At 43.9% G+C, this 27,541-nt stretch overlaps 1 protein-coding gene across 3 annotated transcripts; it reads left to right on the top strand.

Annotated features, from left to right (window-relative positions):
* LOC132657703 (zinc finger protein 665-like) lies at window positions 1-27,541 on the top strand. Of its 3 annotated transcripts, none has more exons than XM_060398166.1 (4): window positions 1-121; window positions 12,387-12,457; window positions 17,115-17,241; window positions 23,188-27,541. In XM_060398166.1, the coding sequence occupies exons 2-4, from the start codon at window positions 12,401-12,403 to the stop codon at window positions 25,347-25,349; spliced, it is 2,346 nt and encodes a 781-aa protein (XP_060254149.1). In that variant the 5' UTR covers window positions 1-121; window positions 12,387-12,400; the 3' UTR covers window positions 25,350-27,541. The 3 variants fall into 3 exon arrangements, with proteins under 3 accessions (XP_060254149.1, XP_060254150.1, XP_060254148.1); XM_060398165.1 differs by lacking the exon at window positions 1-121 and adding an exon at window positions 3,164-3,212; XM_060398167.1 differs by lacking the exon at window positions 12,387-12,457.

Below are 27,541 nucleotides of genomic sequence, written 5' to 3'. Positions count from 1 at the left end.
GAGGCATTCTTCTGGTACCAATGGCCGAGGAGTCTCCAGTCTCTGCCTTGACGCAAGCGATTCTACAGCCAATTCCCGAAGCGGAGACTTGGTAGGTGCGGCCGACCATTGGAAACGGGAGGTACTTGTTTTGTTTGTTTTTGTTGTTGTTGTTAAGCTGCGCCTGTGGGGTCCCCTCTCCTCCCTATCCGTGATCTCCAGTCACTTCGCACCTCGCTATTCCCCGACCGCTTCCTCCAGCCCAAATAAATTCAGTCGTTGTGAGAGGCCCAGGTTCTGATTTCCTTTCGAAGTAAAATCCTGAGGTAACACATACAGTGCACGAAATACGTAGTATTTTATAAGGAAAAAGTCATTTTAATTATGATGTGGCACTTGATAATTTGATAAGGATCAAATCCCGTGTTCGGGAACTAGTTTAGAATTTCAGCTTTGGGACTGGTGCTGGAGCTGAAGTTCTTTCTCGAGTGGTAGGGAAGAGGATTACTGTGCTTTTTTGAGTTATATGAGCATGGTAGTAAATTGACTGCAAAGACGCTTCATTTTAGGAGATTAGTTTCAGGGATGCTGGTTACTTGTATGAGCATTAGAATCAAAGAGAAATATAAAATGGTCGCAGTGCTCAGTCAGAGCTCTTTGAGATCCCCAGGGTCTGTAGCCCGCCAGGCTCCTGCGTCCATGGGATTTCCCAGGCAAGAATAGTGGAGTCGGTCTTTGTTACATCGCTCAGTCCTGTCGGACTCTTGGCAACGCTATGCCAGCAGGCAGGGTTCCCTGCTCTTCACCGTCTCCGAAACTTGCTCAAACTCCTGTGTATCCAGTCGGTGGTGACATCCAACCATCTCATCCTCTTTTCTGCCTGCCTTCCATCTTTCCCAGCATCAGGGTCTTTTCCAGTGAGTTGGCTCTTCACATCAGTTAACCAAAGAATTCGAGCTTAAGCTCAGTCCTTCCAGTGAATATTCAGGGTTGATTTCCTTTAGGATTTGTTTTGGAAAAATGCGAATCCAGTGTCTCAAAGCACACCTCGGAGGACACTCAAGACAGCGGAGTACAGTTTATTACTGTAGCAGGTCCAAGGGGAATCGGTTCTGAACAAGGACCCTGACATTTTCGAGAGACTCGGTTTTATACCCTCACTAAGTGACTGTTTACATGTTCGCAACTTTTTTTGATGTATATGATTTAGTTTTACGACGTGTAGCTGTAGGGAGAACTAACGATTAAGGTTAACGGGGAACAGTTATTATACTTCATGGGGGATATCTTCATTGTTAATCTAACCTGGGCAGCCTGACCTTAACTCCAATCTTTGCTATCTGTGGGGAGGGAGGTCTCCAAGGAGACCTGGTTTTACTTTAAAGATAGTTTCCTCATTCTTGGGCAAAGTCGAGGCCCAGTTCACCTGCTGTCTTAAGATGGCTGACAGGCCTCAAGATGGAGTTCCTCCTGCCCTCCTCAAAGCAGCCCCAACAGACTGATGGTCTTAAGGGACTCGTCTTGCTGTACAAGAATCTGCTCCAGCACCACAATCCAAAAGAATGAATTCGTCTATGTTCAGCCTTCTTTATGGACCAGCATTCAAAAAGCAGAACTTTGATTCTAATTTTTATATCATAGGCTCTTCAGATAAAACATTCAGTTGCTTAAGCACTGCATAAGAACATGATAAAATTTTTATTTTCTACTGTTCCCCTTATATAATTGTTGAAATGGAGACGACCTGCAATGTATATATAATATTTAAATCGTGAATAATGTTCATAACGCCATTTATCATGTTTTAAAAATAGTCCAGAAAAATGTCTCCTTTCCTATTTACACCTCTCATACAGAGGGTTACCATATGCAGCTGTTCTTGGCTAGATACCACATCCAAAGACTCAGTGGCAGTATGTTCGGGGCTTCCCTGGTGCCTCAGACGGTAAAGCGTCTGCCCGCAAGGCGGAGGACCCGGCTTCGATTCCTGGATCGGGAAGATCCTCTGGAGAAGGAAATGGCAATCCACTCCAGCACTCTTGCCTGGAAAATCCCATGGATGGAGGAGCCTGATAGGCTACAGTCCATGGGGTCGAAAAGAGTGGGACACGACTGAGCGACTTCATTTTCACTTCAGGTGACAGGTTAAAGCAAAATCAAACAAAAAAACCCGTGAATTTAATTCGAAACTGTATATGATATTAAATATTTGCTGCTGCTGCTGCTAAGTCGCTTCAGTCATGTCCAACTCTGTGAAACCCCATAGACGGCAGCCCACCAGGCTCCACCATCCCTAGGATTCTCACTGGAGTGGGTTGCCATTGCTAGCAATTTGATATTTGGAGAGAAGAAAATACAGTCGACCCTTTGGAAAATATTTGGGAAAAAAATTCCATGATATTCCAGAAAGCACAGCTTGAATTTGCCACTCATCTCAACTATTTCCATCGCACTTAACGTTATATATGGGCTTCCCTGGTGGCTCAGATAGTAAAGAATGTGCCTGCATTGCAGGAGACATGGTTTGATCGGTGGGTGAGGAAGATCCCCTGGAGAAGGAAATAGCCACCCACTCCAGTATTCTTGCTTCCCTTGTGGCTCAGACGCTAAAGCGTCTGCCCGCAATGCGGGAGACCCGGGTTCGATCCCTGGGTCGGGAAATTGCCCTGGAGAAGGAAATGGCAACCCACTCTAGTGTTCTTGCCTGTAATTCCCCATGGACGGAGAAGCCCGGTAGGCTACCGTCCGTGGGGTCGCAAAGAGTCGGACATGACTGAGCGAGTTCACTTCCAGGATTCTTGCCTGGAGAATTCCCGGGACAGAGGAGCCTGGCAGACAGAGTCGTCCGACTCAATGGAGTCGCAAAGAACCGGTCACGACTGAACAACTAACTTTACATTATTTTGAGTATAGGGACCTTTGTTGTCAATGTGATGCTGTTGCTTTTTAACTTCCCTTCTAGGAAGCAGAAGTCTTTTAACTTCCTGCAGTCAGCTTCCTCCGAGATTACACTATTGAATTGTACCGCCCTGCCCCTTGCGCCCCGAGGCCCCGTCCATTTCACTTTCCCAAGGTGCGGGGCAGACCGGCTGCCTTCCGTGACCCGCACCGTGACAGCTTGTCTCCCTTTAGGCCGCTTCCCCAGGCCGCCCCCGCCGTTTCACTCCCGGCCCGCGCAGCTTTCCACATCCGGAAGCGGAGAGCCGGCGGTGCAGCTGTCTCAGCAGCGCGGCGTGAGTTTCTCTCTTTCTTAGTCACACATGCCACTCTCATTCGGCCTCCTTCGGTATCCCGGGTCTGAGTGTCTCTTCTGACTCTAAATCCCCGCGCCCGAGCTACCAACCCCAGCAAATTCAGACGTCTCCGTGAGCGGCGAAGGTGTATCTCCCTTTTGGTTAAAACCGCACTGCAGCCGGTTCTTGCTTTTGGAACTCGGAAACGCTGCGTTTCGCACCTGCTTGCGTCTTAAAACCGGTCCCCTCTGCACTTCCTGCACCGCATAAAATTCTCTTCCATGAGGTGGGCATTTACGCTCCGCGGTCGGTCCTCAGCCTCTCCGTCTCGGCCCCTGGAGGCCACGTCCTCGCCCAGGTCCTGGAATTCTGCGCAGCGCACCGATTGCTAGACCCACTCCCTCCCAGCGCCCATATCTCCTCGGCCTGTCTTCATAATGACCTTTCCCCTGACCCTGTGTTGGGGTGGGTGACCTGGGCCAGCCACTTGACCCTCGTGGTTCTTGCATCCCAAATTTGGCCCTTGTAGGAGGAGGGCTTCTTATTCAGCCTCCATTCCCGTAAATAGTGGGGGTGGGGTGCGGTGGGGTGGGGTGTGATGTGGTGTGGTGTCATGAGAAGCAAAGACATCGACTTGGAGAGAAATAGAAAACTGAAAAGCCCGAGGAAGAATCGATGACAAGAGAATTGGTGAGGAACTTGCGAAGAGCTGGCAACATTAAAGAGAGGAAGACTTGCAGGTTGCCAGTAGGTAAGGAGAGAAGTTTAGAGAAAAGCAGGCTCTCTGGAGAGTTAAAGACGAGCAAAATAGGAAGGTGGTGTTCAATCCGAGTCTTTGCGACCCCTGTATCTCTCAGAGTTTCCTGAAATTCATGTTCATTGAGTCCAGGGATGCTATCTAACTATCTGATCCTCTGCCGACCCCTTCCATAGCCTTCAAGTAGAGGGGCTGTAAATCAGGGGACCCAAAGAGGGTGACAGTGGAGAGGCGGTTCACAAAGAGAGCCCGCAAAGGAGATACAAGAGTTGGAACCTTGGCTTACAGAACAATAGCCTGCTGGGAGAGAAAGGGGACTCCTAGTGATTGGGCTTCTGTTGTGGCTCAGTTAGTAAGGAATCCGCTGGCAATGCGGGAGACCTGGGTTCGATCCCTGGGTTGGGAAGATCCCCGGGTTGGGAAGATCCCCTGAAGTAGGGAACAGCTGCCCACTCCAGTATTCTGACCTGGAGAATTCCATGGACTACAGCTACGGGGTCGCAAAGAGTCAGACAGGACTGAGGGACTTTCACTCAGATCCAGTAACTGGAGGAGCTGAGAAAGCAAGCAAGGTGAAAGGAAGCATAGCCACTTGGGGGTGCCAGAGTGTTGGGAGGAAGGGAGGGCGGAGATGGAGGAAGAAGGGCAGAAATTCATGGAGATTTAGGATCATCAAGGAGGTTGGATTAGAAAAATTTTGCAGGGAACAGATGGCAGAGAGAGGCTGGATGGGAGTCAGGGAAGAAGTAAAGAGTAGACAGGCACAGCTGGAGAGCAGAGGGGAAGAGAAAGGGAGACGGAGAAAGAAGTTAGGGAAGCAGATGAACTAAATGAATTGGAAACAAGTAGTGTGCAGGTGGGGGAGGGGACTGGATCCAGGAGAGTGCTGAATTGGTTGGATAAGGATTATGAAGTCGTGATGCATTGATTTTTGACTTACCTCATAGTTCAGTCGGTAAAGAATCTGCCTGCAATGCAGGAGACCCGAGTTCAATTTCTGGGTGGGGAAGATCCTCTGGAGAAGGAAATGGCAACCCACTCCAGTATTGTTGCCTGGAGAATCCCATGGACAGAAGAGCCTGGCTGGCTACAGTCCATGGGATCGCAAGAGTCTGACAGGACTTAGTGACAAAACCACCACATTGATTTTTGGCTTTAGGATCTAATAAATTTAAAACTTGTTTCTTTACATTATACAGGTGAGAACTGCAAAAATTCTGTCTGTAAGGCTTGTGCATTTTAAAATTATTTGTATTAAAAGATAACATCCATGTGCAGAACTGACTGACTCTCTTACTACATGGTGCCTTTTCCAGGAACGTTAAATATGTTCTTTGTAATCATTTTCCTTTTTGCTTTCTGCTTTCTTTACATTTAATTCTTTTTGTAGCTTGGTATAGATTAGGTCATTCAATACTGACCTTCTTGTAAAGAATTATTCGCTTCTGAAATAAGATTTGTTGCCCTCCTGTAGTTAATTCATGTCATTGTTTTCTAAGTATGCTATATTCTCATTTTTTTTTTTTTCACTTGGCACCATAATTCTTCAGTGGAAAAATTTTTAACAAGCTGATTCACTTTAGGTTTGTTTCATGTTTATTTGAGTCCCATTTGCTGTTTCTTCTTGATGTTATATTTTCAAAGCATTTTTTGTTTGGTAACTAGTAAATAGATGTAGACTGTTTTGATGAGTACTTAGGAAGAATGCCAGTGATCTTTTATATTAAGAGTGACGACCTAATTTAAGCAGTTAGTCTATATTCCATTTTCCTCTCTGTTATGTGATCTGGTAACTAGTGAGCAATGAGATGATCTGATGATGTTTCCCTCGGGTCCAGAATCTGAGCACCAGTGACCTCTGAAATGACTGGCCAAATTGGGTGTGTGACTGTGTGTGGCAGTTCTTCTTGGAAGGAGGGCCCAGTTGTTACTAGAATTTGAAATGGGTCCCAGTTTTGCAAAATGAAAAAGGACAACAGTAGGATGGAGGCGGGAACATATGCTTAGAGTGAGATAGATTATCAGCAGATGTCTTCTATGAATAAGGGTCAATCTGCAGGGAGGCCTCCCACCTCCACTGGCTTCCCCGTGTCCTCAGGGCAGCATCCTGACTCCTCAGGTGTCTCCGGAGCCCTTTGTCACCCTCAGGTCGCTGCCAGTGTCTCCAGCCTCATCCTGGGAGGTGACCCCGTTCTCATGATCAGTCTGTCCTGGTCACATTCACATGGTCCTTGTTCATAGGCACCAAAACCTTCTCTGTCTGGGATCTTAGTTTCTATGCCTGCGATTTGTCATTAATCACCATGGCCCTTGCTCTTTCTCTTCCTTCAGGTCTAGGCCAGCGAGTGGTCTCCCCATCTCCTCATATTCTCTGTCACATTAACCAGGCTTCCTGCCTCTATATTAATCACCTTCATCAGAAATGCCCTCGTCCTTTGACTGTTTGGAGTCTTTCCTCTTTTCCCTTCATTGAAGGATGCACCGTGTTCCTCTTCCTCCCTGGGTGCTCACAGCATCTCACTCTGGGAGTGAGGACTGGGAATGTGGGTTGGGCTGAAGAACTCTCAGGGGAGACAGAGGGGGCAAGGTAGGTGATGATGGTTCCTGTATCTGTTCTGAACATTTCAACTCTAATTGATCCTTACCCCATGTGGACACTTAAACACTGGAAAGCAAAAAGATATGGGGAGTCCTGATGAGCCCGATAGATCTAGTATCTTGAGGTGTCCCCATGTTTTAGTCTGCTGTGTCACTGCTCACTGCAGCCCCCAGGTCTTCTAAGCTCTGTCCACCCAGGGACCGGTTGCCATCTTAGACAGCAGTTCGGCCTTCCAGCAGTTTATTAGCTCAGATCAGGGGATGCTGAGTTTACTGTGGTTAGAGTGGCCAGATTTGGAATCCAAGGGGATATGAGAGAGTCCCCACCTCCTTAAAGATCAGGGACATCTTCCAGTTAGCTCTCACTGGGGAGAACAGGGGTCAGTGAGACTGGGGTCTCTCTGTCTGTGTTAGTTCTTCACTGAGCTGAATCCACCCAGATCTGAAGGGCCTGTAAAGTTTTCTGATGTCCCAAGCTGCTGGCAGGCTTTCCCAGGAGGGCCGGCTCCTTGGTCTCTGTACTGAGGGCCGAGTGTCCTTGGATTTGCAGCCTGTGCGCACCTCTGTTGCGATGCTCATGCCCTTGGTCTCTGCTGTTTATCCCTCTTGTTCAACCATGCATGAAGGGGTAGAAAACTGGGGGAAAGTGAAGGGGAGCTTGTCAGAGTCTCCAGGGGGGCTGTGGCAGCAAGAGTAGGCCTCTGGATGAACCCAGTGAATGGGGGTGTGTGTGTGTTTGTGTGTGTGTGTGAGAGAGAGAGACATTCATACTTCTGGGATCTCAGGTTGTGTGGAACTGTTGACAAAGGTGGGCTCAGTTCTACCTGGAAGACCTGGATGTGGGCTCATGGCCAATTGTGGGCTGCATGGAATGGTGGGCATGCCATAGTGTCTTAGCTCAGTTTCCCTGGGACACAGATGCTGTGACTGAGGTTTGCATGACTGGGTTTCGTTGGGAAACACATGATCACACCTGTGGATGAAGGAAGGAAGTGGGTTGAGGACTGTTACCCTGCAGTGTGTTAGAATCAAGGCCTAAGCTTAGTCCACAGGGAGGTCTGAGTGCAGGAGGATGGGCACAGTGGTCCCAGAGACGGGGGACAGGATCCAGGAGTGCCCCACAGCACCCCCTCCACACAGTGGATTTTCTGGTGTCTTTAGGGAGGGCAAGAATCAGACCCATAGAATAACGGTCGTTAAAATTCGGGAGATCACTTTGTGGATTACCTATAATTTTTCTGTTAGTTTGAGTTACTAATGAAGAAGATTTGAGATGGAAGGTAAAAAAAGAGAAGTTGGCGTATTCCTTGGAAGATGTTGAAGTGGCACTGGGGCGTGTGCATCAGCCTACACATCTGTCTTGTATTATTAGATCTTGGTGATGACAGTTTGGGGCTGCTGGGGTCACTGTGACTGATACGATGTCTTGAGTCTGGTTGGTGTTTGGGTGTCTTCATGTGTATTATTCCATCATTAACACAGGAGTTGTTAAGGCTTGGAACCTTCTGGGGATTGCATAGCAGGATGGGTGTATTATTAGTAGGTCTCTGGGGAGTGTGTTGGCCCAGATGCAGGTTTGGAAGTTTCTTTCAGCCTCAAAGGTAATGGTTGGGCCTCAGCTTTGATGGCAGAAGTTTCACATGATGCAGTGAAGGCTTGTTCTTAGAATCTGAGGATTATCAGCTCCACAGCAACCTGTAGTACAGAGGCTTATTCTAGAGATGACTCATCTGCTACTTGTTGCTGCCAGCGCAGTGGATTCCTCTTCTGTTTTCTCATCGTCTTTACAGAAATCGGGCGTCTGCCATGTCCATGCACAGTACAGTTAATGGTTGTAAACGGCTGAAGGCAATGTAAATGGTACATGGAAAACAGTACAGAGTTACCCAAAGATTAAGAATAGAACATGCATAGGATCGTGCAGTCTCACTTCTAATCATATAGCTAAGAAAAGCAAAATTTTAAAAACTGTTGATGTATTTGGCTTCACCTGCGTCCTGCAGGATCTTTGGTTTCGGTGCACCGACTTTCTAGTGTGGTGCTCGGGCTTAGTCGCTCTGCTGCCTGTGGGATCTTAGTTCCCCCACCAGTGATTGAACCCACATTGCCCACAGAGCTAGGCAGGTTCTTCACCACTGGACCACCAGGGAAATCCTGTGCAAAAATCAGTATTTTGAAGGAGTAACCTGCACTCCCGTAACCCATACTGTATGATTCACAACAGCCATGTGTTGTAGAAAGAACCTGAATGTCTGTTCTCAGCCGAGTGGATGATGAAACCGTGATGTGTGTATGAGACAGGCTGGGTCCTGGGACCTTTTACTGCAGTTCTTGCACCTGGACGAACCTCTTCTCGGGTATCAGGCCTCAAAGAAAGTGTAATTGAATAAAGAAACTATACCCACATTCATGAGCGGACAGCAATTCTGAACAATAAGTAAAAGGACCACAGACCAAGCTTGATTTCTGAGGCTCCAGAAGCAAAAGCAGGTCACTTCCTGTGATCGCTGCTCACAGCACCTCCGGGGAGCCTGAGGTGGGGCAGATCACCTCAGCTTCCTTCCAGCCATAACCAAAGGGATCAGCTCAGCCCCCTTTTTGGGAGGAGCAGGGGCACACACTTCTTTTTCTGTCTCTCCTTACTGCAGCAAGAGTCCCAATAAAGCCTTTCTTGAAATTCCCCTCTGGTCTCATAACTATTTCTGTTGATTACAGAGCCCCAGGATCCAGGTTGAAAACATACAAGTGTTAGTCACTTAGTCATGTCACACTCTTTGTGACCCCAGGGACTGTACCCTGCCAGGCTCCTCTGTCCATGGAATTCTCTAGGCAAGAATACTGGAGTGGGTTGCCATTCCCTTCTCCAGGGGATCCTTCCAGCCAAGGGATCAAATCTGTCCCTTATGCCTTGCTGGCAGATTCTTTACCTTCTGAGCTCCCAGGGAAGCCCTCACTGGTTACCCAAGCACATATACACACATATTTGTAACGAAATAGTCAGTCCAGTTCAGTTGCTCAGCCATGGCTGCCTCTTGGCCAGCTCATGGACTGCAGCACGCCAGGCTTCCCTGTCCATCACCATCTCCCAGAACTTACTCAAATTTATGTCCACTGCATCAGTGATGGCATCCAACCATCTCATCCTCTGTCATCCCCTTCTCCCACTTCAGTCTTTCCCAGCATCAGGGTTTTTGTCAGTGACTTGGTTCTTTGCATCAGATGGCCAAAGTATTGGAGTTTCAGCTTCGCCATCAATAATTCTAATGAATAGTCAGGAATGATTTCCTTTAGGATTGACTGGTTGGATTTCCTTGCTGTCCAAGGGACTCTCAAGAGTCTTCTCCAACACCAGAGTGCAAAACCATCAGTTCTTCGGCACTCAGCTTTCCTTATACTCCAACTCTCACATCCATAGATGACTACTGGAAAAACCATAGCTTTGAGTAGATGGACCTTTGTTAGTAAAGTAATGTCTCTGGTTTTTAATATGCTGTCTAGGTTGGTCATACACATAGCTTTTCTTCCAAGGAGCAAGTGTCTTTTAATTTCATTGGTGCAGTCATCATATGCAGTGATCTTGGAGCCCCCCAAAATAAAGTCTGACGCTTTTTCCACTGTTTCCCCAGCTATTTGCCATGAAGTGATGGGATTGGATGCCATGATGTTAATTTTCTGAATGTTGAGTTTTAAGCCAACTTTCTCACTCTCTCACTTTCATCAAGATGCTCTTTAGTTCTTCTTCACTTTCTGCCATAAGGGTGGTGTCATCTGCATATCTTAGGTTATTGGTATTTCTCCTGGCAATCTTGATTCCATCTTGTGCTTCATCCACCCCAGCATTGCGCATGATGGGCTCTGCATGTACGTTAAGTAAGCAGGGTAATAGTATACAGCCTTGATGAACTCCTTTCCCAATTTGGAACCAGTCTGTTAGTCCATGTCCAGTTCTAACTGTTGCCTCTTGACCTGCAGACAGATTTCTCAGGAGGCAGGTCAGGTGGTCTGGTATTCCCATCTCTTTAAGATTTTTCCACAGTTTGTTATGATCCACATAGTCAAAGGGTTTGGCGTATTCAGTGAAGCAGAAGTAGATGTTTTGTGGAACTCTCTTACTTTTTTGGTGATGCAGTGGATGTTGGCAATTTGATCTCTGGTTCCTCTGCCTTTTCTAAATCCAGCTTGAGCATCTGGAAGTTCACAGTTCACATACTGTTGAAGCCTGGCTTGGAGAACTTTTAGCATTACTTTGCTAGCATTTGAACTGAGTGCAATTGTGCAGTAATTTGAACATTCTTTGGCATTGCCTTTCTTTGGGATTGGAATGAAAACTGACCTTTCCCAGTCCTGTGGCCACTGCTAAGTATTGCAGGTTTGCTGTTGAATTGATTGCAGGACTTCCACAGCATCATCTTTTAGGATTTGAAATAGCTCACGTGGAATTCCATCACCTCTGCTAGCTTTATTCATAGTGATGCTCCTTAGCCTGACTTGATGTTGCATTCCAGGATGTCTTGCTCTGGGTAAGTGATCACACCATCTTGGTTATCTGGGTCATAAAGATCTTTTTTGTAGAGTTCTTCTGTGTATTCTTGCCACGTCTTCTTAATATCTTCTGCTTCTGTTAGGTCCATACTGTTTCCATCCTTTATTGTGCCCATCTTTGCATAAAGTGTTCCCTTGGTACCTCTAATTTTCTTGAAGAGAGGTCTTGCTTTGCCATTCTATTGTTTTCCTCTATTTCTTTGCATTGATCCCTGAGGAAGTGTTTCTTATCCTTTCCCGTGTAGATGGAGATTTTTGTCACTTGGGACAGCTTGGGTGAGTGTAGAGAATGTTATGCTAACTGAATTAGGACAGACAGGGTAAGACTGATATTCTCTGTGCTCGCTTATCTGTAGAATGTAAAAATGTGAAACTCACTGGTACCCGACAGTGGGATGGTGGTAATCTGGGGCTGGGAGGTGGGGAGGTTGGGGAGATGTTGGTTGAAAGGTACAGACTTTGAGTTGTAAAATGAGTGCGTCCTGGGGATGTGTGTGCAGCACGCTTACTGTTGTTATCCTATTCTGTTACTGCATGCTGGGAATTTGTCAGGAGAGTACGTTGTCAGTGTTTTTACGACACACAGAACATGGGCATTTGGAGGTGATGGATGTGTTGGTTCGTGGATTCTGATAAATATTCCACAGTGTACACATGTCACATGATCACATGGTTTATGATATATGTACACAAAACCCTTCTCGTTAGACTCAGTAAAACTGGAAGGTGGCCTGGGCTTAATCCTTCACTAGTGCTCAACCCAGGCTTCACATGAGATCATGAGGCATTTTGCCTGGGCGTGTCTTGTACCCCTCCCCCACAGACATGCTCCTCAGGATCTCGTGTGGGGCCCCAAGAATGTGCACAGGCCACGGATGATTCCGATCTGGATCCTGCATTGAGCACCAGGGCTCTTAGCCTCCACTTCGGAGACTGAGACAGGGCCCTGGGGGAGGGGAGGGCACTCTGCTGTGAGTGGGGCTGGACCAGGGCCTGCTGTGTGACCTGCAGGGCATTGTGGGGTGAGCGGAGGTGCCCCCTGCTTCTGCGTGCATGAGGCCTCACCAGGAGGGGAGTGTGATCCGAGGGAAAGTGTGGGAAAGTCCCATGTTGGTCTCTCTGTGGGAGTTGACCGTCCTGAGTCCCTCCTGAGACAGTGGCCACAGGGGACTGTCTCTTCCTCATGGTGAGGGCTTCCCTGTGTGTGTGGTTGCGGCTCAGGAAGGAGATGTGTTGACCCTAAGCATTAGACAGCATCTTTTCTACTTTCATGATAGAACTGTGAAGACTCATGGATGAAGGAGCCCAGAAGAGGAAAGAACAGGAGTCAGGCATGGCTCTTTCTCCGGTAAGGTCATATTCTCAGTGGATTCTCACACTGCCTTCCTGAAGTGCCCTTCTCTGGACTCGCTAATTGTGTCTGACTCTGAAGTATCCTGTCTGACTCCAGTACATGCACACTCACCCAGGGCCTTCCCTCAGGGCCTGGCGTCTCCCCTTAGATCCTGTCTCCACATGAACCGGTGACCTGGCCCCTGTGAGGAGGTTCCCTTGGGCACCGTCCAGGGTAGGGCTTCTCACCCATGGGTTGGAGATGGGGTCTCATGCTGTTGGGCAGCATGGGTTGCTTCAGGCCCATGTGGATGTGGTGTCTGCTCTCTGTCAATCAGGGTAAAGAAGCTGTAGGTGGACCTCAGGTATTAACATGTACAGTACATGGTAAAATCTGCCAAAGAGGCCACTGAGGGGAAATAAGTTCTGACTTTTTATAGTATATTTAAAACCAAAATGAGCACCTCCTTGAAAACTTAAGTGTTTGGGAATGGAATGGAACGTTCAGAAATAGATACTAGGGCTAGGGAGTGTTTTGTTACACCATCTAATTTAAACTGTGAAATCAGGCTTACTAATTTTTTTTTTCTTTCTTTTTTGACCACATGATGCAGCTTCCAAGGTCTTAGTTCACTGAGTAGGGATCGAACGTGAAACCCTGCATTGGAAGTGAGGGATCTTAACCACTGGGCCATGAGGGACTCCTCCAACTTCACTAATCTTGATTCAGTATTTTCTTAGTGGAACAAAATAATAAAGTTTGGAGTTTGTTAATCAGTACATACCTAAAATTAATGATAAAAATCACATTATTATTTTAAAAATTTATTTGTTTCCTGTACTGTATCTTCAGTGCTTCAGTGTCTTTTCCCTAGTTCTGGCAAGTGGTGGCCACTCTCTGGTTGCAGTGCACATGCTTCTCATTGCAGTCGCTTCTCTTGTCTTGCAGCCCAGGCTCTAGAGCGCGCCGGCTTCAGTAGTTTGACCTCCTGGGCTGTACAGCTCTGGCTCAGGAATTGAGACTCATCGTCTTAGTTACGTCTCAGCATGTGGGATCTCAGACCAGGCAAAAACCCACATCCCTTGCATTGTCCAGTGGATTCTTTACCACATACCGTAGGGAGGGCCACATATTTTAAAATACAGGTATTTTATAAAGATTAGAAGAAATCTTCTGTATGCTATTTTCTGCTTGTATTACTTTTTATTGTTTTTGAACTAGAATAAGATAATGTTGCTGAATTCCCTGGTGGTACAGTGGCTAACAATACGCCTGCCAATGTAGGGTGCGTGGGTTCCATCCTACATCCGGGAAGATGCCTCAGAGCAACTAAGCCCATGGGCCACAATGACTGAACCTGTACCCTAGAGCCCAGAACCCATTACTACGGAAGCGCGCACTCTCTAGAGCCTGTGCTCCAAAACAAGAGAAGCCACTGCAATCTGAAGCCCGTGCACTGCAGCTGTAACTCAAGAAAGCCGACTCACAGCAATGACCACCCAACATAAGCAAAATAAGCTTTGAAAAAGAAATAGAATTTTGACAGAGTTACTGAATGAAGAAGTAAAATAAAGAAAAGAATGGGAACCCACTCCAGTATTCTTGCCTGGAGAATTCCATGGATAGAGGAGCTGGTGGGCTGCCGTCAGTGGGGTTGCAAAGAGTCTGGCATGAGTAAGCAGGTAAACAACCACTTCCACACACAGCAGATTGAGCTCTGAAAAACAAATCTTAAGTGTCTAGCTTTCCACCTGCGGGTTCTTCAGTGACTTCAGTAGCTTTTGAAATAAATTCCAAAATCCATAGATCTTACATAGATTAGCCTCTGCCTGGCATCACCCCAAGTACATTCCCCATGTCCCAGTCATACTGGCTGACTTTCTGTTCAGTGAATATCTTCCTGCCTCAGAGCTGGCACTCAGGCTGTTCTTTCTGCTTGCAACACTCTTCTGTTTCCCACCTTGCCAATCCTAAGTGTTTCTTCCTCACAGAGACCTTGTCTGATTTTTCAGTGTAGCTTAGACTTTCTGTTTAATCTTGTTTTAGCACCAGGCCTATATCAGAAGACTTGTTTCAGTAGTAACGTTAAAATTGTGGATGAAATCGGCTGGCTGGCTGCTAGATGATGAAATTGGCTGCTAGACTGTAAGCTCCATCATGTTCACTGCTATATTTCAAGTTTGAGGCACAAACCTGACGCTGAATGAATTTTGATAGAATGAAAGAAAAAAATAAAGACAACTCTTCTTATTTCAATCAATTGTGTGTTTACACACGCATGCATAAATGCATGGATATGTAACTCTGTGGTTTTATTACAGAAACATCCTCTCATAAATAATGGTGTATGCTTTGTAGCAGTTTCCGTTGTATCTTAAGTGTATTTCATGGTGTTAAGTTTTTTCTGCATCATCACATGAATGATGTAAATTGTAGTAAGATTATTGACATTGTGTGGGTTGCGATGGGAGAGGGTGTGACCCTGTATCGTGACCATTTATGCTGTTCTATTGTATTTCAGCTGCCTTGAACTTGTTTCAGGTATTATCAGGAAACTCTCTGCTTCTCTGTTAGTTAACTGGTTGATTCTTTAGGTTCAGTTGTCACTCCCAACCACCTGAGCTCAGGTGCTTTTGGCTCATTTCTTAACGGTTGGATCTGAGCGATTTGTTAGAGTGACAGAATTTACTCCCCAGGGTGACTGCAGCCATGAAATTAAAAGACGCTTACTCCTTGGAAGAAAAGTTACGACCAACCTAGATAGCATGTTGAAAAGCAGAGACATTACTTTGCCAACAAAGGTCCGTCTAGTCAAGGCTATGGTTTTTCCAGTGGTCATGTATGGATGTGAGAGTTGAACTGTGAAGAAAGCTGAGCGCCGAAGAATTGATGCTTTTGAACTGTGGTGTTGGAGATGACTCTTGAGAGTCCCTTGGGACTGCAAGGAGATCCAACCTGTCCATTCTAAAGGAGATCAGCCCTGGGATTTGTTTGGAAGGAATGATTCTAAAGCTGAAAGTCCAGTATTTTGTCCACCTCATGTGAAGAGTTGACTCATTAGAAAAGACTCTGAAGCTGGGAAGGATTGCGGGCAGGAGGAGAAGGGGACAACAGAGGATGAGATGGCTGGATGGCATCACTGACTCTATGGACATGAGTCTGAGTGAACTCCGGGAGTTGGTGATGGATAGGGAGGCCTGGCGTGCTGCGATTCATGGGGTCGCAAAGAGTCGGACACGACTGAACTGAACTGAACTGAAGGTGGACACAGATCTTTCTCTAACATGCTGTTCTATTGATGACAAATTCATCTGTGTAAAGTCTTTAAGATAATGCTTAGTGTGTAGGAATTGCTGAAACACCTGTCATCAGTGTGATGATGTCATCATCATTACAATGTGTGTTCTTTAAAAGTCAGTGTGTTTTCATGTTCACTGCAGCACTATTTATAATAGCCAGGACATGGAAGCAACCTAGATATCCATCAGCAGATGAATGGATGAGAAAGCTGTGGTACGTTAACACAATGGATTATTGCTCATCCATTAAAAAGAATACTTTTGAATCAGTTCTAATGATGTGGATGAAACTGGAGCCTATTATACAGAGTGAAGGAAGCCAGAAAGAAAAACACCAAAACAGTATACTAACATATATATATGGAATTTAGGAAGAAGGTGACGCTAACCCTGTATGTGAGACAGCAGAAGAGACACAGATGTATTGAACAGTCTTCTGGACTCTGTGGGAGAGAGTGAGGACAGGATGATATGGGAGAATGGCATTGAAATGTAAAATATCATATGTTGAGACAGATCACCAGTCCAGGTTTGATCCATGATACAGGGTGCTCAGGGGTGGTGCACTGAGATGACCCAGAGGGATGGGATTGGGAGGGAGGGGGGTTCAGAATGGGGAACACATATACGCTCATGGTGGATTCAAGTCAGTGTATGGCAAAACCAATACAATATTGTAAAGTAAAATTAATTAAAAAATAAAATCACTGTGGACTTTGTCATCTCTGAAGACACCAGCCTTGCTGTAAGTCATCTAGATAGTGAATGCCACTCAGTCGTGTCCGACTCTTTGCGACCCCACGGACGGTAGCCAAGCATGCTCCGCCGTCCATGGGATTTTCCAGGCAAGAATACTGGAGTGGGCTGCCATTTCCTTCTCCAGCGGACTTTCCCAACCCAGGGATCAAACCTGGGTCTCCTGCATTGAAGACAGACGCTTTACTATCTGATCCACCAGGGAAGCCAAAGTAAAATTAATTAATTAATTAAAAAATAAACAAAGTCACTGTGGACTTTGTCATGTCTGAAGACACCAGTCTTGCTGTAACTCATCTAGATAGTGAATGCCATTCAGTGTGTTGAATGTAACACTTCTGCATAGACAACCCAGTATTGGTTTTAATTTCTGTATTTCTCATGTATTGTCCACATACATGACAAATTCATGTTGATTGCAGGATATCGTAATCTTAGGAAAAAGAGGAAATTATAAATTAGATTGCAGACCAACAGTTTGCTTCAAGCAGCTTTTAAAGTATCTATCAGAGTATTACTTCATCTGAATTGAGCTTTACCCCTCTCACCTCTTCTCATTTTGTGTGAAACTAAGAATCTTCCTCAGGGCCCTTTGGTGAAATGTGTTTTCATTTCAGGCACAGTTGACCTTCAAGGATGTGTTCCTAGATTTCACTCCTGAGGAGTGGGAATGCCTGGACCCTGCCCAGAGGACCTTGTACCAGGATGTGATGGTGGAGACCCTCAGCAACCTACTGTCTGTGGGTGAGGATCACTTCCCTCTGAAGTGGGGATCTGCCCTGGGGTTCCTCTGCATGTTCCCTCTTTACCTTTTGAGATCTCCTGTTTTTCTTGACCTTTCTGACTCACACATGTAAAGCTTGCTGATTAGCATCAGGAGTTTAAACTTGACTTTCCTTCAGGTGACCTGCCCACTGTGTGATGCACAAGGAGTTTCTCTGCAGCTTGAGTGTTTATAAAGCTGATTTCAAACTTTTGAAATACCCAGTTGCCTGTTTCTGGCTGACAAAAGAGCTGCATTCTATACCTGCCAATGCAGGAGAGACAGGTTGGATCCTTGGTCTGGGAAGATCCCACATGTCACAGAGCAGCTATGCCTGTGTGCCTCAACTACGAGCCAGCACTCTAGAGCCTAGAAGCTGCAACTGCTGAGCCCACATGGGACAACTACTGAAGCCCGTGCACCCAGGAGAAGCCACAGCAAGTGGATCACGAGCAGTGCGACTGGAGCGTAGCCCCTACTTGCTGAACTTGGAGAAAAGACCAAGCAGCAATGAACACTCACCCGAGCCAAAAGAAATGAATACACCAATGTATGAAAAATAAGAGATACATTTACTTAAAAAAGAGAGAGAGAAGAAGCCACAGTATATGGCATTACTTCTGAGTAGGAAGTTCTGTTTCTGATCTGAATGTTATCTCCATTCTTGTGGCACAAGGAAGAAGACCGCTGGATTGTGGAGAATGAGTTGCTAATAGCAAACATCCAGATGAGTGGGAAAGTATCCACAGTGTGATCCCAGGGCAGCTGTCACAAGCACAGGGAGGAAACCACACCATTCATGGTGTTTGGGAAACTCTCTAAGTGGGAGAGTTCTGTGAGAAAACAGATGTTTAATGTTTGTGAACTCTCACAGGAGATTTTTCTTCTCCCTAACTTACAGCTCTGTTCTTTGACATGTGAAATGTACAGCACCCTTGAGTGGTACTATAGCACCGACAGAAATGAAGGCAAGATATATATATATTTTTGGCCTGTACTGGGTCTTTTTTGCTATGTGGTCTTTTGTCTGTTTGAGACGAGACCGGGCTACTCTCTAGAGCGGGAAGCTGGTTTCTCATTGTGGTGGCTTCTTTTGTTGTGAAGCCCAGGCCCTAGGCACACAGGCTTGAGTAGTTTTACCACACAAGCTCAGTATCTGTGGCTCATCAACTTAGTCTCCGTGACATCTGAGATCTTCCCAGAACAAGAATCAAACCCATGTCGCCTGCATTACTAAGCAGATTCTTACCATGGAGCCACCAGGGTGTTAGGGAAATTAAATAAATAGTCTTATTTAGGCTTCAAGACAAAGCAATGCATTCCTCTGACCTTGCTTCTAACCTGCGTGGAAACTGCCTTGAGTGTGAATGTCCTGACTGTCTCCTGTGAGTGCAAGTCTTGCAGCACCATAGATAAGATAGAGGACAAATCTTGAGATTGTTCAGTCTTTGCAGGGGCCCTTGCCAACCAAGCCCCAGGCTTAGCACCATCCAAGTTGGCTCCTGGATCCTTCTCTCTGCCTGCTGCTGCTAAGTCGCTTCAGTCGTGTCCGACTCTGTGCGAACCCATAGACGGCAGCCCACCAGGCTCCCCCGTCCCTGGGATTCTCCAGGCAGGAACTGTGGAGTGGGTTGCCATTGCCTTCTCCAATTCTCTCTGCCTACCGTGAGGTAAATAAAGGTAACTTAGAACTGCAAAAAGAACTGTGTGATTTGTGAGGATGATTATCCATATTACAATGTCATATTATATTTCGCTGATCAAATCTTCACTTTTTAAGTCTACTCTCTTTAGCCAGCTCCAATTGTGTCCCCATACTGCCCTTTCTCTCTCCATTCTTTGTCCTGTTGTGGCCTTACACCCCTCCCAACCCCTCTGTCTCCCTCTCCATCAGCTGGTCCCCTTCTAACGGCCCCAGTCTCTGAGCGGGGAGGGGGAGCTCAGGTTCCCCCACTCTAGCAAGTTTGTTAACCTCTTTAGATTCTTCTGATCAAAGACCCCCATCATCCTGGAGAGACGTTCCAAGATTTTTATCAGTCCTTCTGTCCCTGTTATCACAGTCAATTTGAGTACTGTTCAATCTGTATTGTAGCCATAAAGCTGTGACTATAGAAAGGAAAGATAAGTTGTTTGATACAGGATGGCCATGATGTTGTTTAGACTCTGGAGAAAACTGGTTAAGATGATTTTTTTTTTTCTTTTGAAAGTGCAAAACCAGTTCTTTTTACATACGGAATTAAAAACAGCAAGCTTGTTATAAAGACCTTCCGAAAAAAAAGCTGAAAGTTAACCTTTGCCAGAGCTTCCCAGATGACTCTAGTGGTAAAGAACCTGCCAGCCCCTGGGGGAGACACAGGAGACGTGGATTTGATCCCTGGGTAGGGAAGATCCCCTGAGGAGTGCATGGCAGCCCACTCCAGTATTCTTGCCTAGAGAGTCCCATCATGGACAGAGGAGCCTGGTGGGCTAGAGTCCATGGGGTTGCAGGGGTTTGGACAGGACTGATGCGAACTTGCATAGCATGCAACCTATGCCATGTCCTTGAAGTACGTAACCCATTTTTCCAGAGATTTCAGTCTTGGGCAAATTAGAATTTTAAACCACAGGGCAGGGGGTGGGAAGAAAAAGGTGAAAGAGATTTTAAATCTCAAGTAGGAAAGTATGAGAGCTCTCATGCCTGTCGATCTGCATTTATGTTTGTCTCAACGTGTGTCTTTGTGTTTGAATAATATTGCTGAGGTTAATTTGTAAATGAGCTCTAATTCAATTGTTTGTTTTTTTTTAAAGTAAGCACTTTCAAATCAAACAATTACAACAGAAATTAACCTAAATGAATTTCAGGTTCACATGAATTGGGAAATATTCAATATTAAATATCTAGTATTAACGTTTGTTTGCTAATCTAATAAAGATATGTCTTGTGTCTTCAACATTGTCTAATACTTTTATTGTACCTAGGTTTAATGTTAAGCAAGTTTGTCAACAGTTAAAGTAACTTGAGTGAGGAAATTTTTAAGGAAAGAATGCAAATGCAATTGGAGCTTTTAAATAAACTCTGTTAAGAATGATTATACTAAAAAAAAAAAGAATGATTATACTAAAAAAAAAAAGAATGATTATACTTTAGAAATGTCTGTCTAAAATAGTCTCTCCAAGTTTGAATAACCTGAACTCCTGCTGCTGCTGCTAAGTCACTTCAGTCGTGTCCAACTCTGTGTGATCCCACAGACGGCAGCCCACCAGGCTCCCCCGTCCCTGGGATTCTCCAGGCAAGAATACTGGAGTGGGTACCATTTCCTTCTCCAGTGCATGAAAGTGAAAAGTCAAAGTGAAGTCACTCAGTTGTGTCCAAGTCCTAGCGACCTCATGGACTGCAGCCTACCAGACTCCTCCGTCCATGGGATTTTCCAGGCAAGAGTACTGGAGTGGGGTGCCATTGCCTTCTTCAACCTGAACTCCTAGGGTTGTGCTAAACTAAGTAATGAAAGTTCATTGAATAGGTCATTTCCAAATAAAATAAGATTCTGAAACACAGATTACTGAAAACTTATTTCCTCTTACAGACAAACTAAAGAGATTTTGGACTATTAATGAATACGTTTGGTGGCACCCTGAGGCATTCTCTATAAGAAAGCAAATATTCTTAGACATTATCACTGGTATTTATGTTCACCAGTCTACAAAATGCTAAAATATCTGATAGCTCATGGTTGCTTAAGGAAAGTAAGACGTGTGTTTTTAGTAAGAAAGGTATGAGAAATGTGGGCCAATCACTTTGCTTTGTCCCCCATGGTTAATTTGTCTCAGGACCCTCCCCTTGGGTACACAGGCACACCCTGGATCTTGACGTAAAGGCTTCTCAGAGGAGCAAAACTCATTATGGCTTGGACTGACCTCTGACTTTTAACTCCAAGGCGCCTTTCTGCACTTCTGTATTGTCTCCTGTATCAGACAGGGTGTTTTCCTTTCTTTGTCCTTGCTATGATTATTCCCTTGAATTAAGAGACAAACCAGCTGTTTACCTGTTTTTGTTGGCTGTAAGTTCCTCAACGTGAGTCCACCTATCTCTTATCTCAGGGCATGCAAAGAGGAGGGTAGCTGATTGTAGATGTCCAACCTGCAGCCCATCCAACTGCTACCTGAAAATTACATTTTATTAAGGAAAATGGAAAGTACTTCTGACTTACAGATGGCTGTTTCTAAATGAACAAAGTGATTTTGTTTTTGTTTTTTAAAAAGAGAAGTTTCATGGAAAGTGGACTCCAAGAAAAGAGATCCCAAAAGGCAAGGTCTTTATATGTTCTGCAACAATCTGTCATTTGACTCCTGTCAATTTCGTTGCTTGACTTTGGGTAGCATGTGATGATGTATTTCAAAGGGATTTACTTCCCCTTGTCCCCCTCCTGTGGTAATTAGTGCTGTTAGGTGGCACTAAAAAAAAAAAACAAAAAAAAAAACAAAAAATAAAATGAAATTTATTTGTTTTTGGCTTTGTTGCTTCAGGTCTTTGTTGTTGCTTCACGGGATTTTCTTAACTTGCAGTGGGCAAGGGCTACCCTGTAGTTACAGTTCATGAACTTGTCATTCTAGTGGGTTCTCTTGTTGCAATGCGTGGTCTCTGTGTTTGCTCAGTAGTTGTGACTCCTCAGCTCTACAGTGCAGAATCATCATGTGTGGCCTACAGGCTTAGTTGTTGTCAGGCATGTGGGAGTTTCCCGGATCAGGGATCAAACCTGTGTGCCCTGCACTAGCAGGCGGATTCATTACCTCTGAGCCACAAGGGAAACCCCAAAGCTTGTTCCTTCTCATATATCTTGGAGCCAATGAACTGGGTGAGTTTAGGTTACTGTGTAGATAGGGAGTTGATGTACTGAATGATTATTGTGTAAGTAGAGAATTTTTCACTTAGAATATAATTGACATGAACCACTTGTTAATGTCATAAGATGCCTATATGTCTATCTACTGATAGATTTCTAAGAGGTCTTTGGAAAAGTGTTAATTTTTTTATTTTTTAAATTATTTTAGGGAATTCCCTGAGAGTCCAGTGGATAGGATTCAGTAGTTTCACTGCAGCTAGCCTGGATTTAATCCATGGTCAGGGAACCAAGTTCTCAGAAGCAAAAAAAAAAAAAAAATATATATATATATATATATATATTGTTTACAGAATTCTTCATTTTCTCAATGCATTATTTGTTGAACAGTTACTAACTGCAATTTATTTTTTACATTATTCATGAGAATGTTTCTTTTGCATTGTTTACCATTACAACGTATTGCCTGTTTCATGCTTGTTTGCTCAGTTGCTCAGTCCTGACTCTTTGTGATCTCATGGACTGTAGGTTACCAAGCTTTCCTATCCATGGAATTTTTTTAAGGCAAGATGAGTGCACTTGGTTGGGATTTCCTGTTCCGGGGATCTTTCCGACCCAGGGATTGTATCCCCCTGTACCGTGTCTTCTGCATTGGCAGGCAGCTTGTTTACCACTGAGTCACCTCTCTAGTCCTGTATGTTCTTTACCATTTAAATATATATAAATATGCATAGAGTGTGTACAATATACCATTAGTTTCTCCTCAATTATGAGACAGCAGTGTGCTTAGTACAAAGTAGGATGAGTTTTGAGGTCATGATGGGAAAATATGTTTTCTTTGGGAACTGACATGAGTTTGCATAAAATGAATGTTTTCTGATTGTGTTTGAAACTACACTACCCTAAAATTAATTGAATTACATATGATCATTCTCTTTTAAAGAGTTCTATTCCTTTAGTGTTCTATAGTTTGAAGATCATCTTTGCGAAGGTTCATAATTCTGTTCAGGATGAATATGACTTTTGGTATAAAAGTCATGTGTTTGACAAGAAATAATTTATTTATGAATTGTAACTAATAGAATGTCTGTGGTTCTCTATGTCTTGTAGATATGTCTCATATAGATATGATCAAGAAATTACAGGCAAAAGCAGACAGTGGGAAAGGGGAAATTTTTCAAAGAGTGATGTTTGGAAGAGCTGAAAGCCTTGAAAGCAAAGATTTTCACCTCAGGAAGATCCAGGAAAATATGGATGACTTTGATTGTCTGCGGACAGATGATGAAAGAAATGACAAAGGATTGTCTACATCCCATACCAAAAACCTCACTGATGGAAGAGATCATCATAGTAGAAGTGATGCAGAAAATGGACCTTTTGAAAGGCACGGATCAAGCTTTCAGGATGAATTGCAGATGATGCAATCTGAAGGGATAATTTTTGAATGTAGTCAAGTTGTGACAAATGTCAGCGCCTCAGGTTTATCATCTCAGAGAACTCGTAATGTCTGCAAAGGCTTTTCTCATAAAGATGAGAATGCTGTTATGCATCCTTCAGAACTGTTACCAGACCATGAAACACAAAAGAAAAGACCTTACAGATGTAATGAGTGTGACATAACCTTTCTTCAGGACTCAGAACTCATTAGACATCAAAGAATCCATACAGGAGGAAAACCATATAAATGTGATGTGTGTGGCAAGGCTTTTAATCAAACTAGAAAACTTGCAGTTCATTGGAGAATTCATACTGGAGAGAAACCACATAAATGTGATGTGTGTGGCAAGGTCTTTAAGCAAGCTGCAAAATTTGTAATTCATTGGAGATATCATATGAGAGAGAAACCATATAAATGTGATGTATGTGGCAAGGCCTTTAGTCAAACTGCAAACCTGGCAGTTCATCAGAGAATTCATACTGGAGAGAAGCCATACAAATGCAATGTATGTGGCAAGGCATTTAGTCATACTGCAAACCTTACTGTTCATCGGAGACTTCATACTGGAGAGAAACCATATAAATGTGATGTATGTGGCCGATGCTTTACTCAAAACTCACAACTTACAGTTCATCAGAGAACTCATACGGGAGAGAAGCCATACAAATGCAACGTATGTGACAGGGCGTTTAGTCATACTGCAAACCTCAGTGTTCATCGGCGAATTCATACTGGAGTGAAACCATATAAATGTGAAATATGTGGCATGGCCTTTAATGAAGCTGCAAAGCTTGCAGTTCATCAGAGATTCCATTCGGGAGAGAAACCATATAAATGCGATATATGTGGCAGAGCCTTTAGTCAAACTGCAAATCTTTCAGTTCATCGGCTAATTCATTCTGGAGAGAAACCATATAAATGTGATGTATGTGGCAAGGCCTTTAATCAGACTGCAAAACTTGGACGTCATCAGAGAATTCATACTGGAGAGAAACCGTATAAATGTGATGTGTGTGGCAAGGCATTTAGTCATGCTGGAACCCTTGCTGTTCATCGGAGAGTTCATACTGGAGAGAAGCCATATAAATGTGATGTATGTGGCAAGGCTTTTAATCAGAATGCAAAACTTGGCCTTCATTGGAAAATTCATACTGGAGAGAAATCTTATAAATGTGATGTGTGTGGCAAGGCGTTTAGTCGTACTGGAAACCTTGCTGTTCATCGGAGAGTTCATACTGGAGAGAAACCATATAAATGCGATACATGTGGCAAGGCTTTCAGAGTAAGCTCAAACCTTGCTGTTCATCGGAGAGTTCATACTGGAGAGAAACCATATAAATGTGATGTGTGTGGCAAGGCCTTTAGTCAAGCTGCAGGCCTTGCAGTTCATCAGAGAATTCATACTGGAGACAAACCATATAAATGTGATGTATGTGGCAAGGCCTTTAATCACACTACAAGACTTGAACTTCATCAGAGAATTCATACTGGAGAGAAGCCATACAAATGCAATGTATGTGACAAGGTATTTAGTCATACTGCCAACCTTACTGTTCATCGGAGAGTTCATACTGGAGAGAAACCATATAAATGTGATGTATGTGGCAAGGCTTTCAGAGTAAGTTCAAACCTTACTGTTCATCGGATTGTTCATACTGGAGAAAAACCATATAAATGTGATGTGTGTGGCAAGGCGTTTAGTCATACTGGAAACCTTGCTGTTCACCGGAGAGTTCATACTGGAGAGAAACCATACAAATGTGATGTGTGTGGCAAGGCGTTTAGTCGTAATGGAAACCTTGCTGTTCATCGGAGAGTTCATACTAGACAGTAACCATGTAATTATGGTATATGTGCCAAGGCTTTCACTGTAAGTTCAAGCCTTGCTGTTCATCAGAGAGTTCATACTGGAGAGAAACCCTATAAATGCAATATATGTGGTAAGACTTTCAGAGTAAGCTCAAACCTTGCTGTTCATCGGAGAGTTCATACTAGAGAGAAACCGTATAAATGTGATGTGTATGGCAAGGCATTTATCAAGCTGCAGGCCTTGCAGTTCATCAGAGAATTCATACTAAAGACAAACCATATAAATGTGATGTATGTGGCAAGGCCTTTAATCACACTACCAGACTTGAACTTCATCAGAGAATTCATACTGGAGAGAAGCCATACAAATGCAATGTATGTGACAAGGTATTTAGTCATACTGCCAACCTTACTGTTCATCGGAGAGTTCATACTGGAGAGAAACCATATAAATGTGATGTGTGTGGCAAGGCGTTTAGTCATACTGGAAACCTTGCTGTTCATCGGAGAGTTCATACTGGAGAGAAACCATACAAATGTGATGCGTGTGGCAAGGCGTTTAGTCGTAACGGAACCCTTGCTGTTCATCGGAGAGTTCATACTAGAGAGTAACCATGTAATTATGGTATATGTGCCAAGGCTTTCACTGTAAGTTCAAGCCTTGCTGTTCATCAGAGAGTTCATACTGGAGAGAAACCATATAAGTGAGGTGTATGTGGCAGGGCTTTCAGTGTGAATGCAAACCTTGCAGTTCATCAGAGAATTCATACTGGAGAGAAGCTTACGAATATAAAAATTGTGACAAACCATTTAGGCAGAGTCATCCATAACTCATCATCAGGCAGTTGAGACAGGAGAGAAACCATATAAATATGATGTATATGACCGGTGCGTTACTTGAAATGATGAACTTAGAAACCGTTGGAGAATTCATACTAGAGAGAAGCATTAGAAATCTGACAGTTGTGAGAAACATTTTAGTGTAAATGTCGTGAGTGTGACAAAGCCTTTAGGTCAAGTGGCCAGGCCTTATAATTCATCAGAGAATTCATAGTGTATAGAAAACATACAAGTGAAATGAATGTGTCAGAGTTTCTAGTGCATGTTCAGCATTAACTGCCCATTAGGCAGTTCATACATAAGAGAAACCATGTAAATGTTATTTATGTGGCAAACCCTTCAGTCACAAGAAATGACATTGCAGATCATCTGAGAATCCATTCTGCAGGGAAAGCTTACACATGTAGAGAAAGCAGTAAAATATATCAAGTTTTTGACCCTCAGAAAATTCAAACTGTAGGAAAACTACACACATGTGTTAGGTGTGGGAAAGCTTTGATTATCTGTTCATCCTAACTCACCATCCGTTAATTTTTTTTCTTTTTTTACAAGATTGTGATGGTTTTTGGTGTACATCAACATGAATAGGCCATAGGCGTACATATGTGCCCACCCGCCTGAACCCACCTCTCTCCTGACCGTATCCCTCCAGATTGTCCGAGAGCACTCGGACATCAAACTCCCACTGGCTCTTTTGCATATGGTAATATATATGTTTCAGTGCTAATCTCTTAAGTTCTGCCATCCTATTTCTTGTTGTTTTTTTTTTTTTAATAGGTTTTCCTTAGCGTTGCTTTTCTATCCACATGTTATGACCCAGTTTTAATGTTTAGTTTACATTTCTTTCCTGCTTTACACTAATAAATACGTAAGTCAGTGGGTTATTCTGAGACTTTTGTAACATTAAAATGCACGTAGACGATGATAGGGTACATAGTAGGTGCCCTGTAAATGTAAAGAAAGACAGTTCCTTTAGGACTTGAGTTCAGTCAGATAATACACATAGAAACCTTTACAAATAGTGCCAAGTTGATAATTTTGGTGAAAAAAATTCTAGTCTCTTCTTAAGACTGTATATTTTACAATGTGCTTTGTTGTCCAAAACTGACATATCTTTCAGAAACAGAAAACAAAGAAATGAGAGAAAGTATATTACGATTTTTCAACAAGAAGTAAGTTGCCTAATTACCATCAAGTGATCATATAGTAATTTGACATTCCATTACATTAAAGTATTCGCTTAAGTATTATATATTCTGATGTAAACAACTTTTTCTCATATAAGTATTTGAAGCTTTGTCATCCTAAGCATGGAACAGAAAGTTTTATAAAGAAGTATGTATTTCTCATTAAAAGTTTTTTTCTCTCTTTAAAATT

This window comes from Ovis aries, chromosome 14, assembly GCF_016772045.2.
Source record: "Ovis aries strain OAR_USU_Benz2616 breed Rambouillet chromosome 14, ARS-UI_Ramb_v3.0, whole genome shotgun sequence".
Lineage (NCBI taxonomy): Eukaryota > Metazoa > Chordata > Mammalia > Artiodactyla > Bovidae > Ovis > Ovis aries.
Note: the sequence above shows the minus strand (reverse complement) of the source record. Positions and strands in the feature narration are given on the sequence as shown.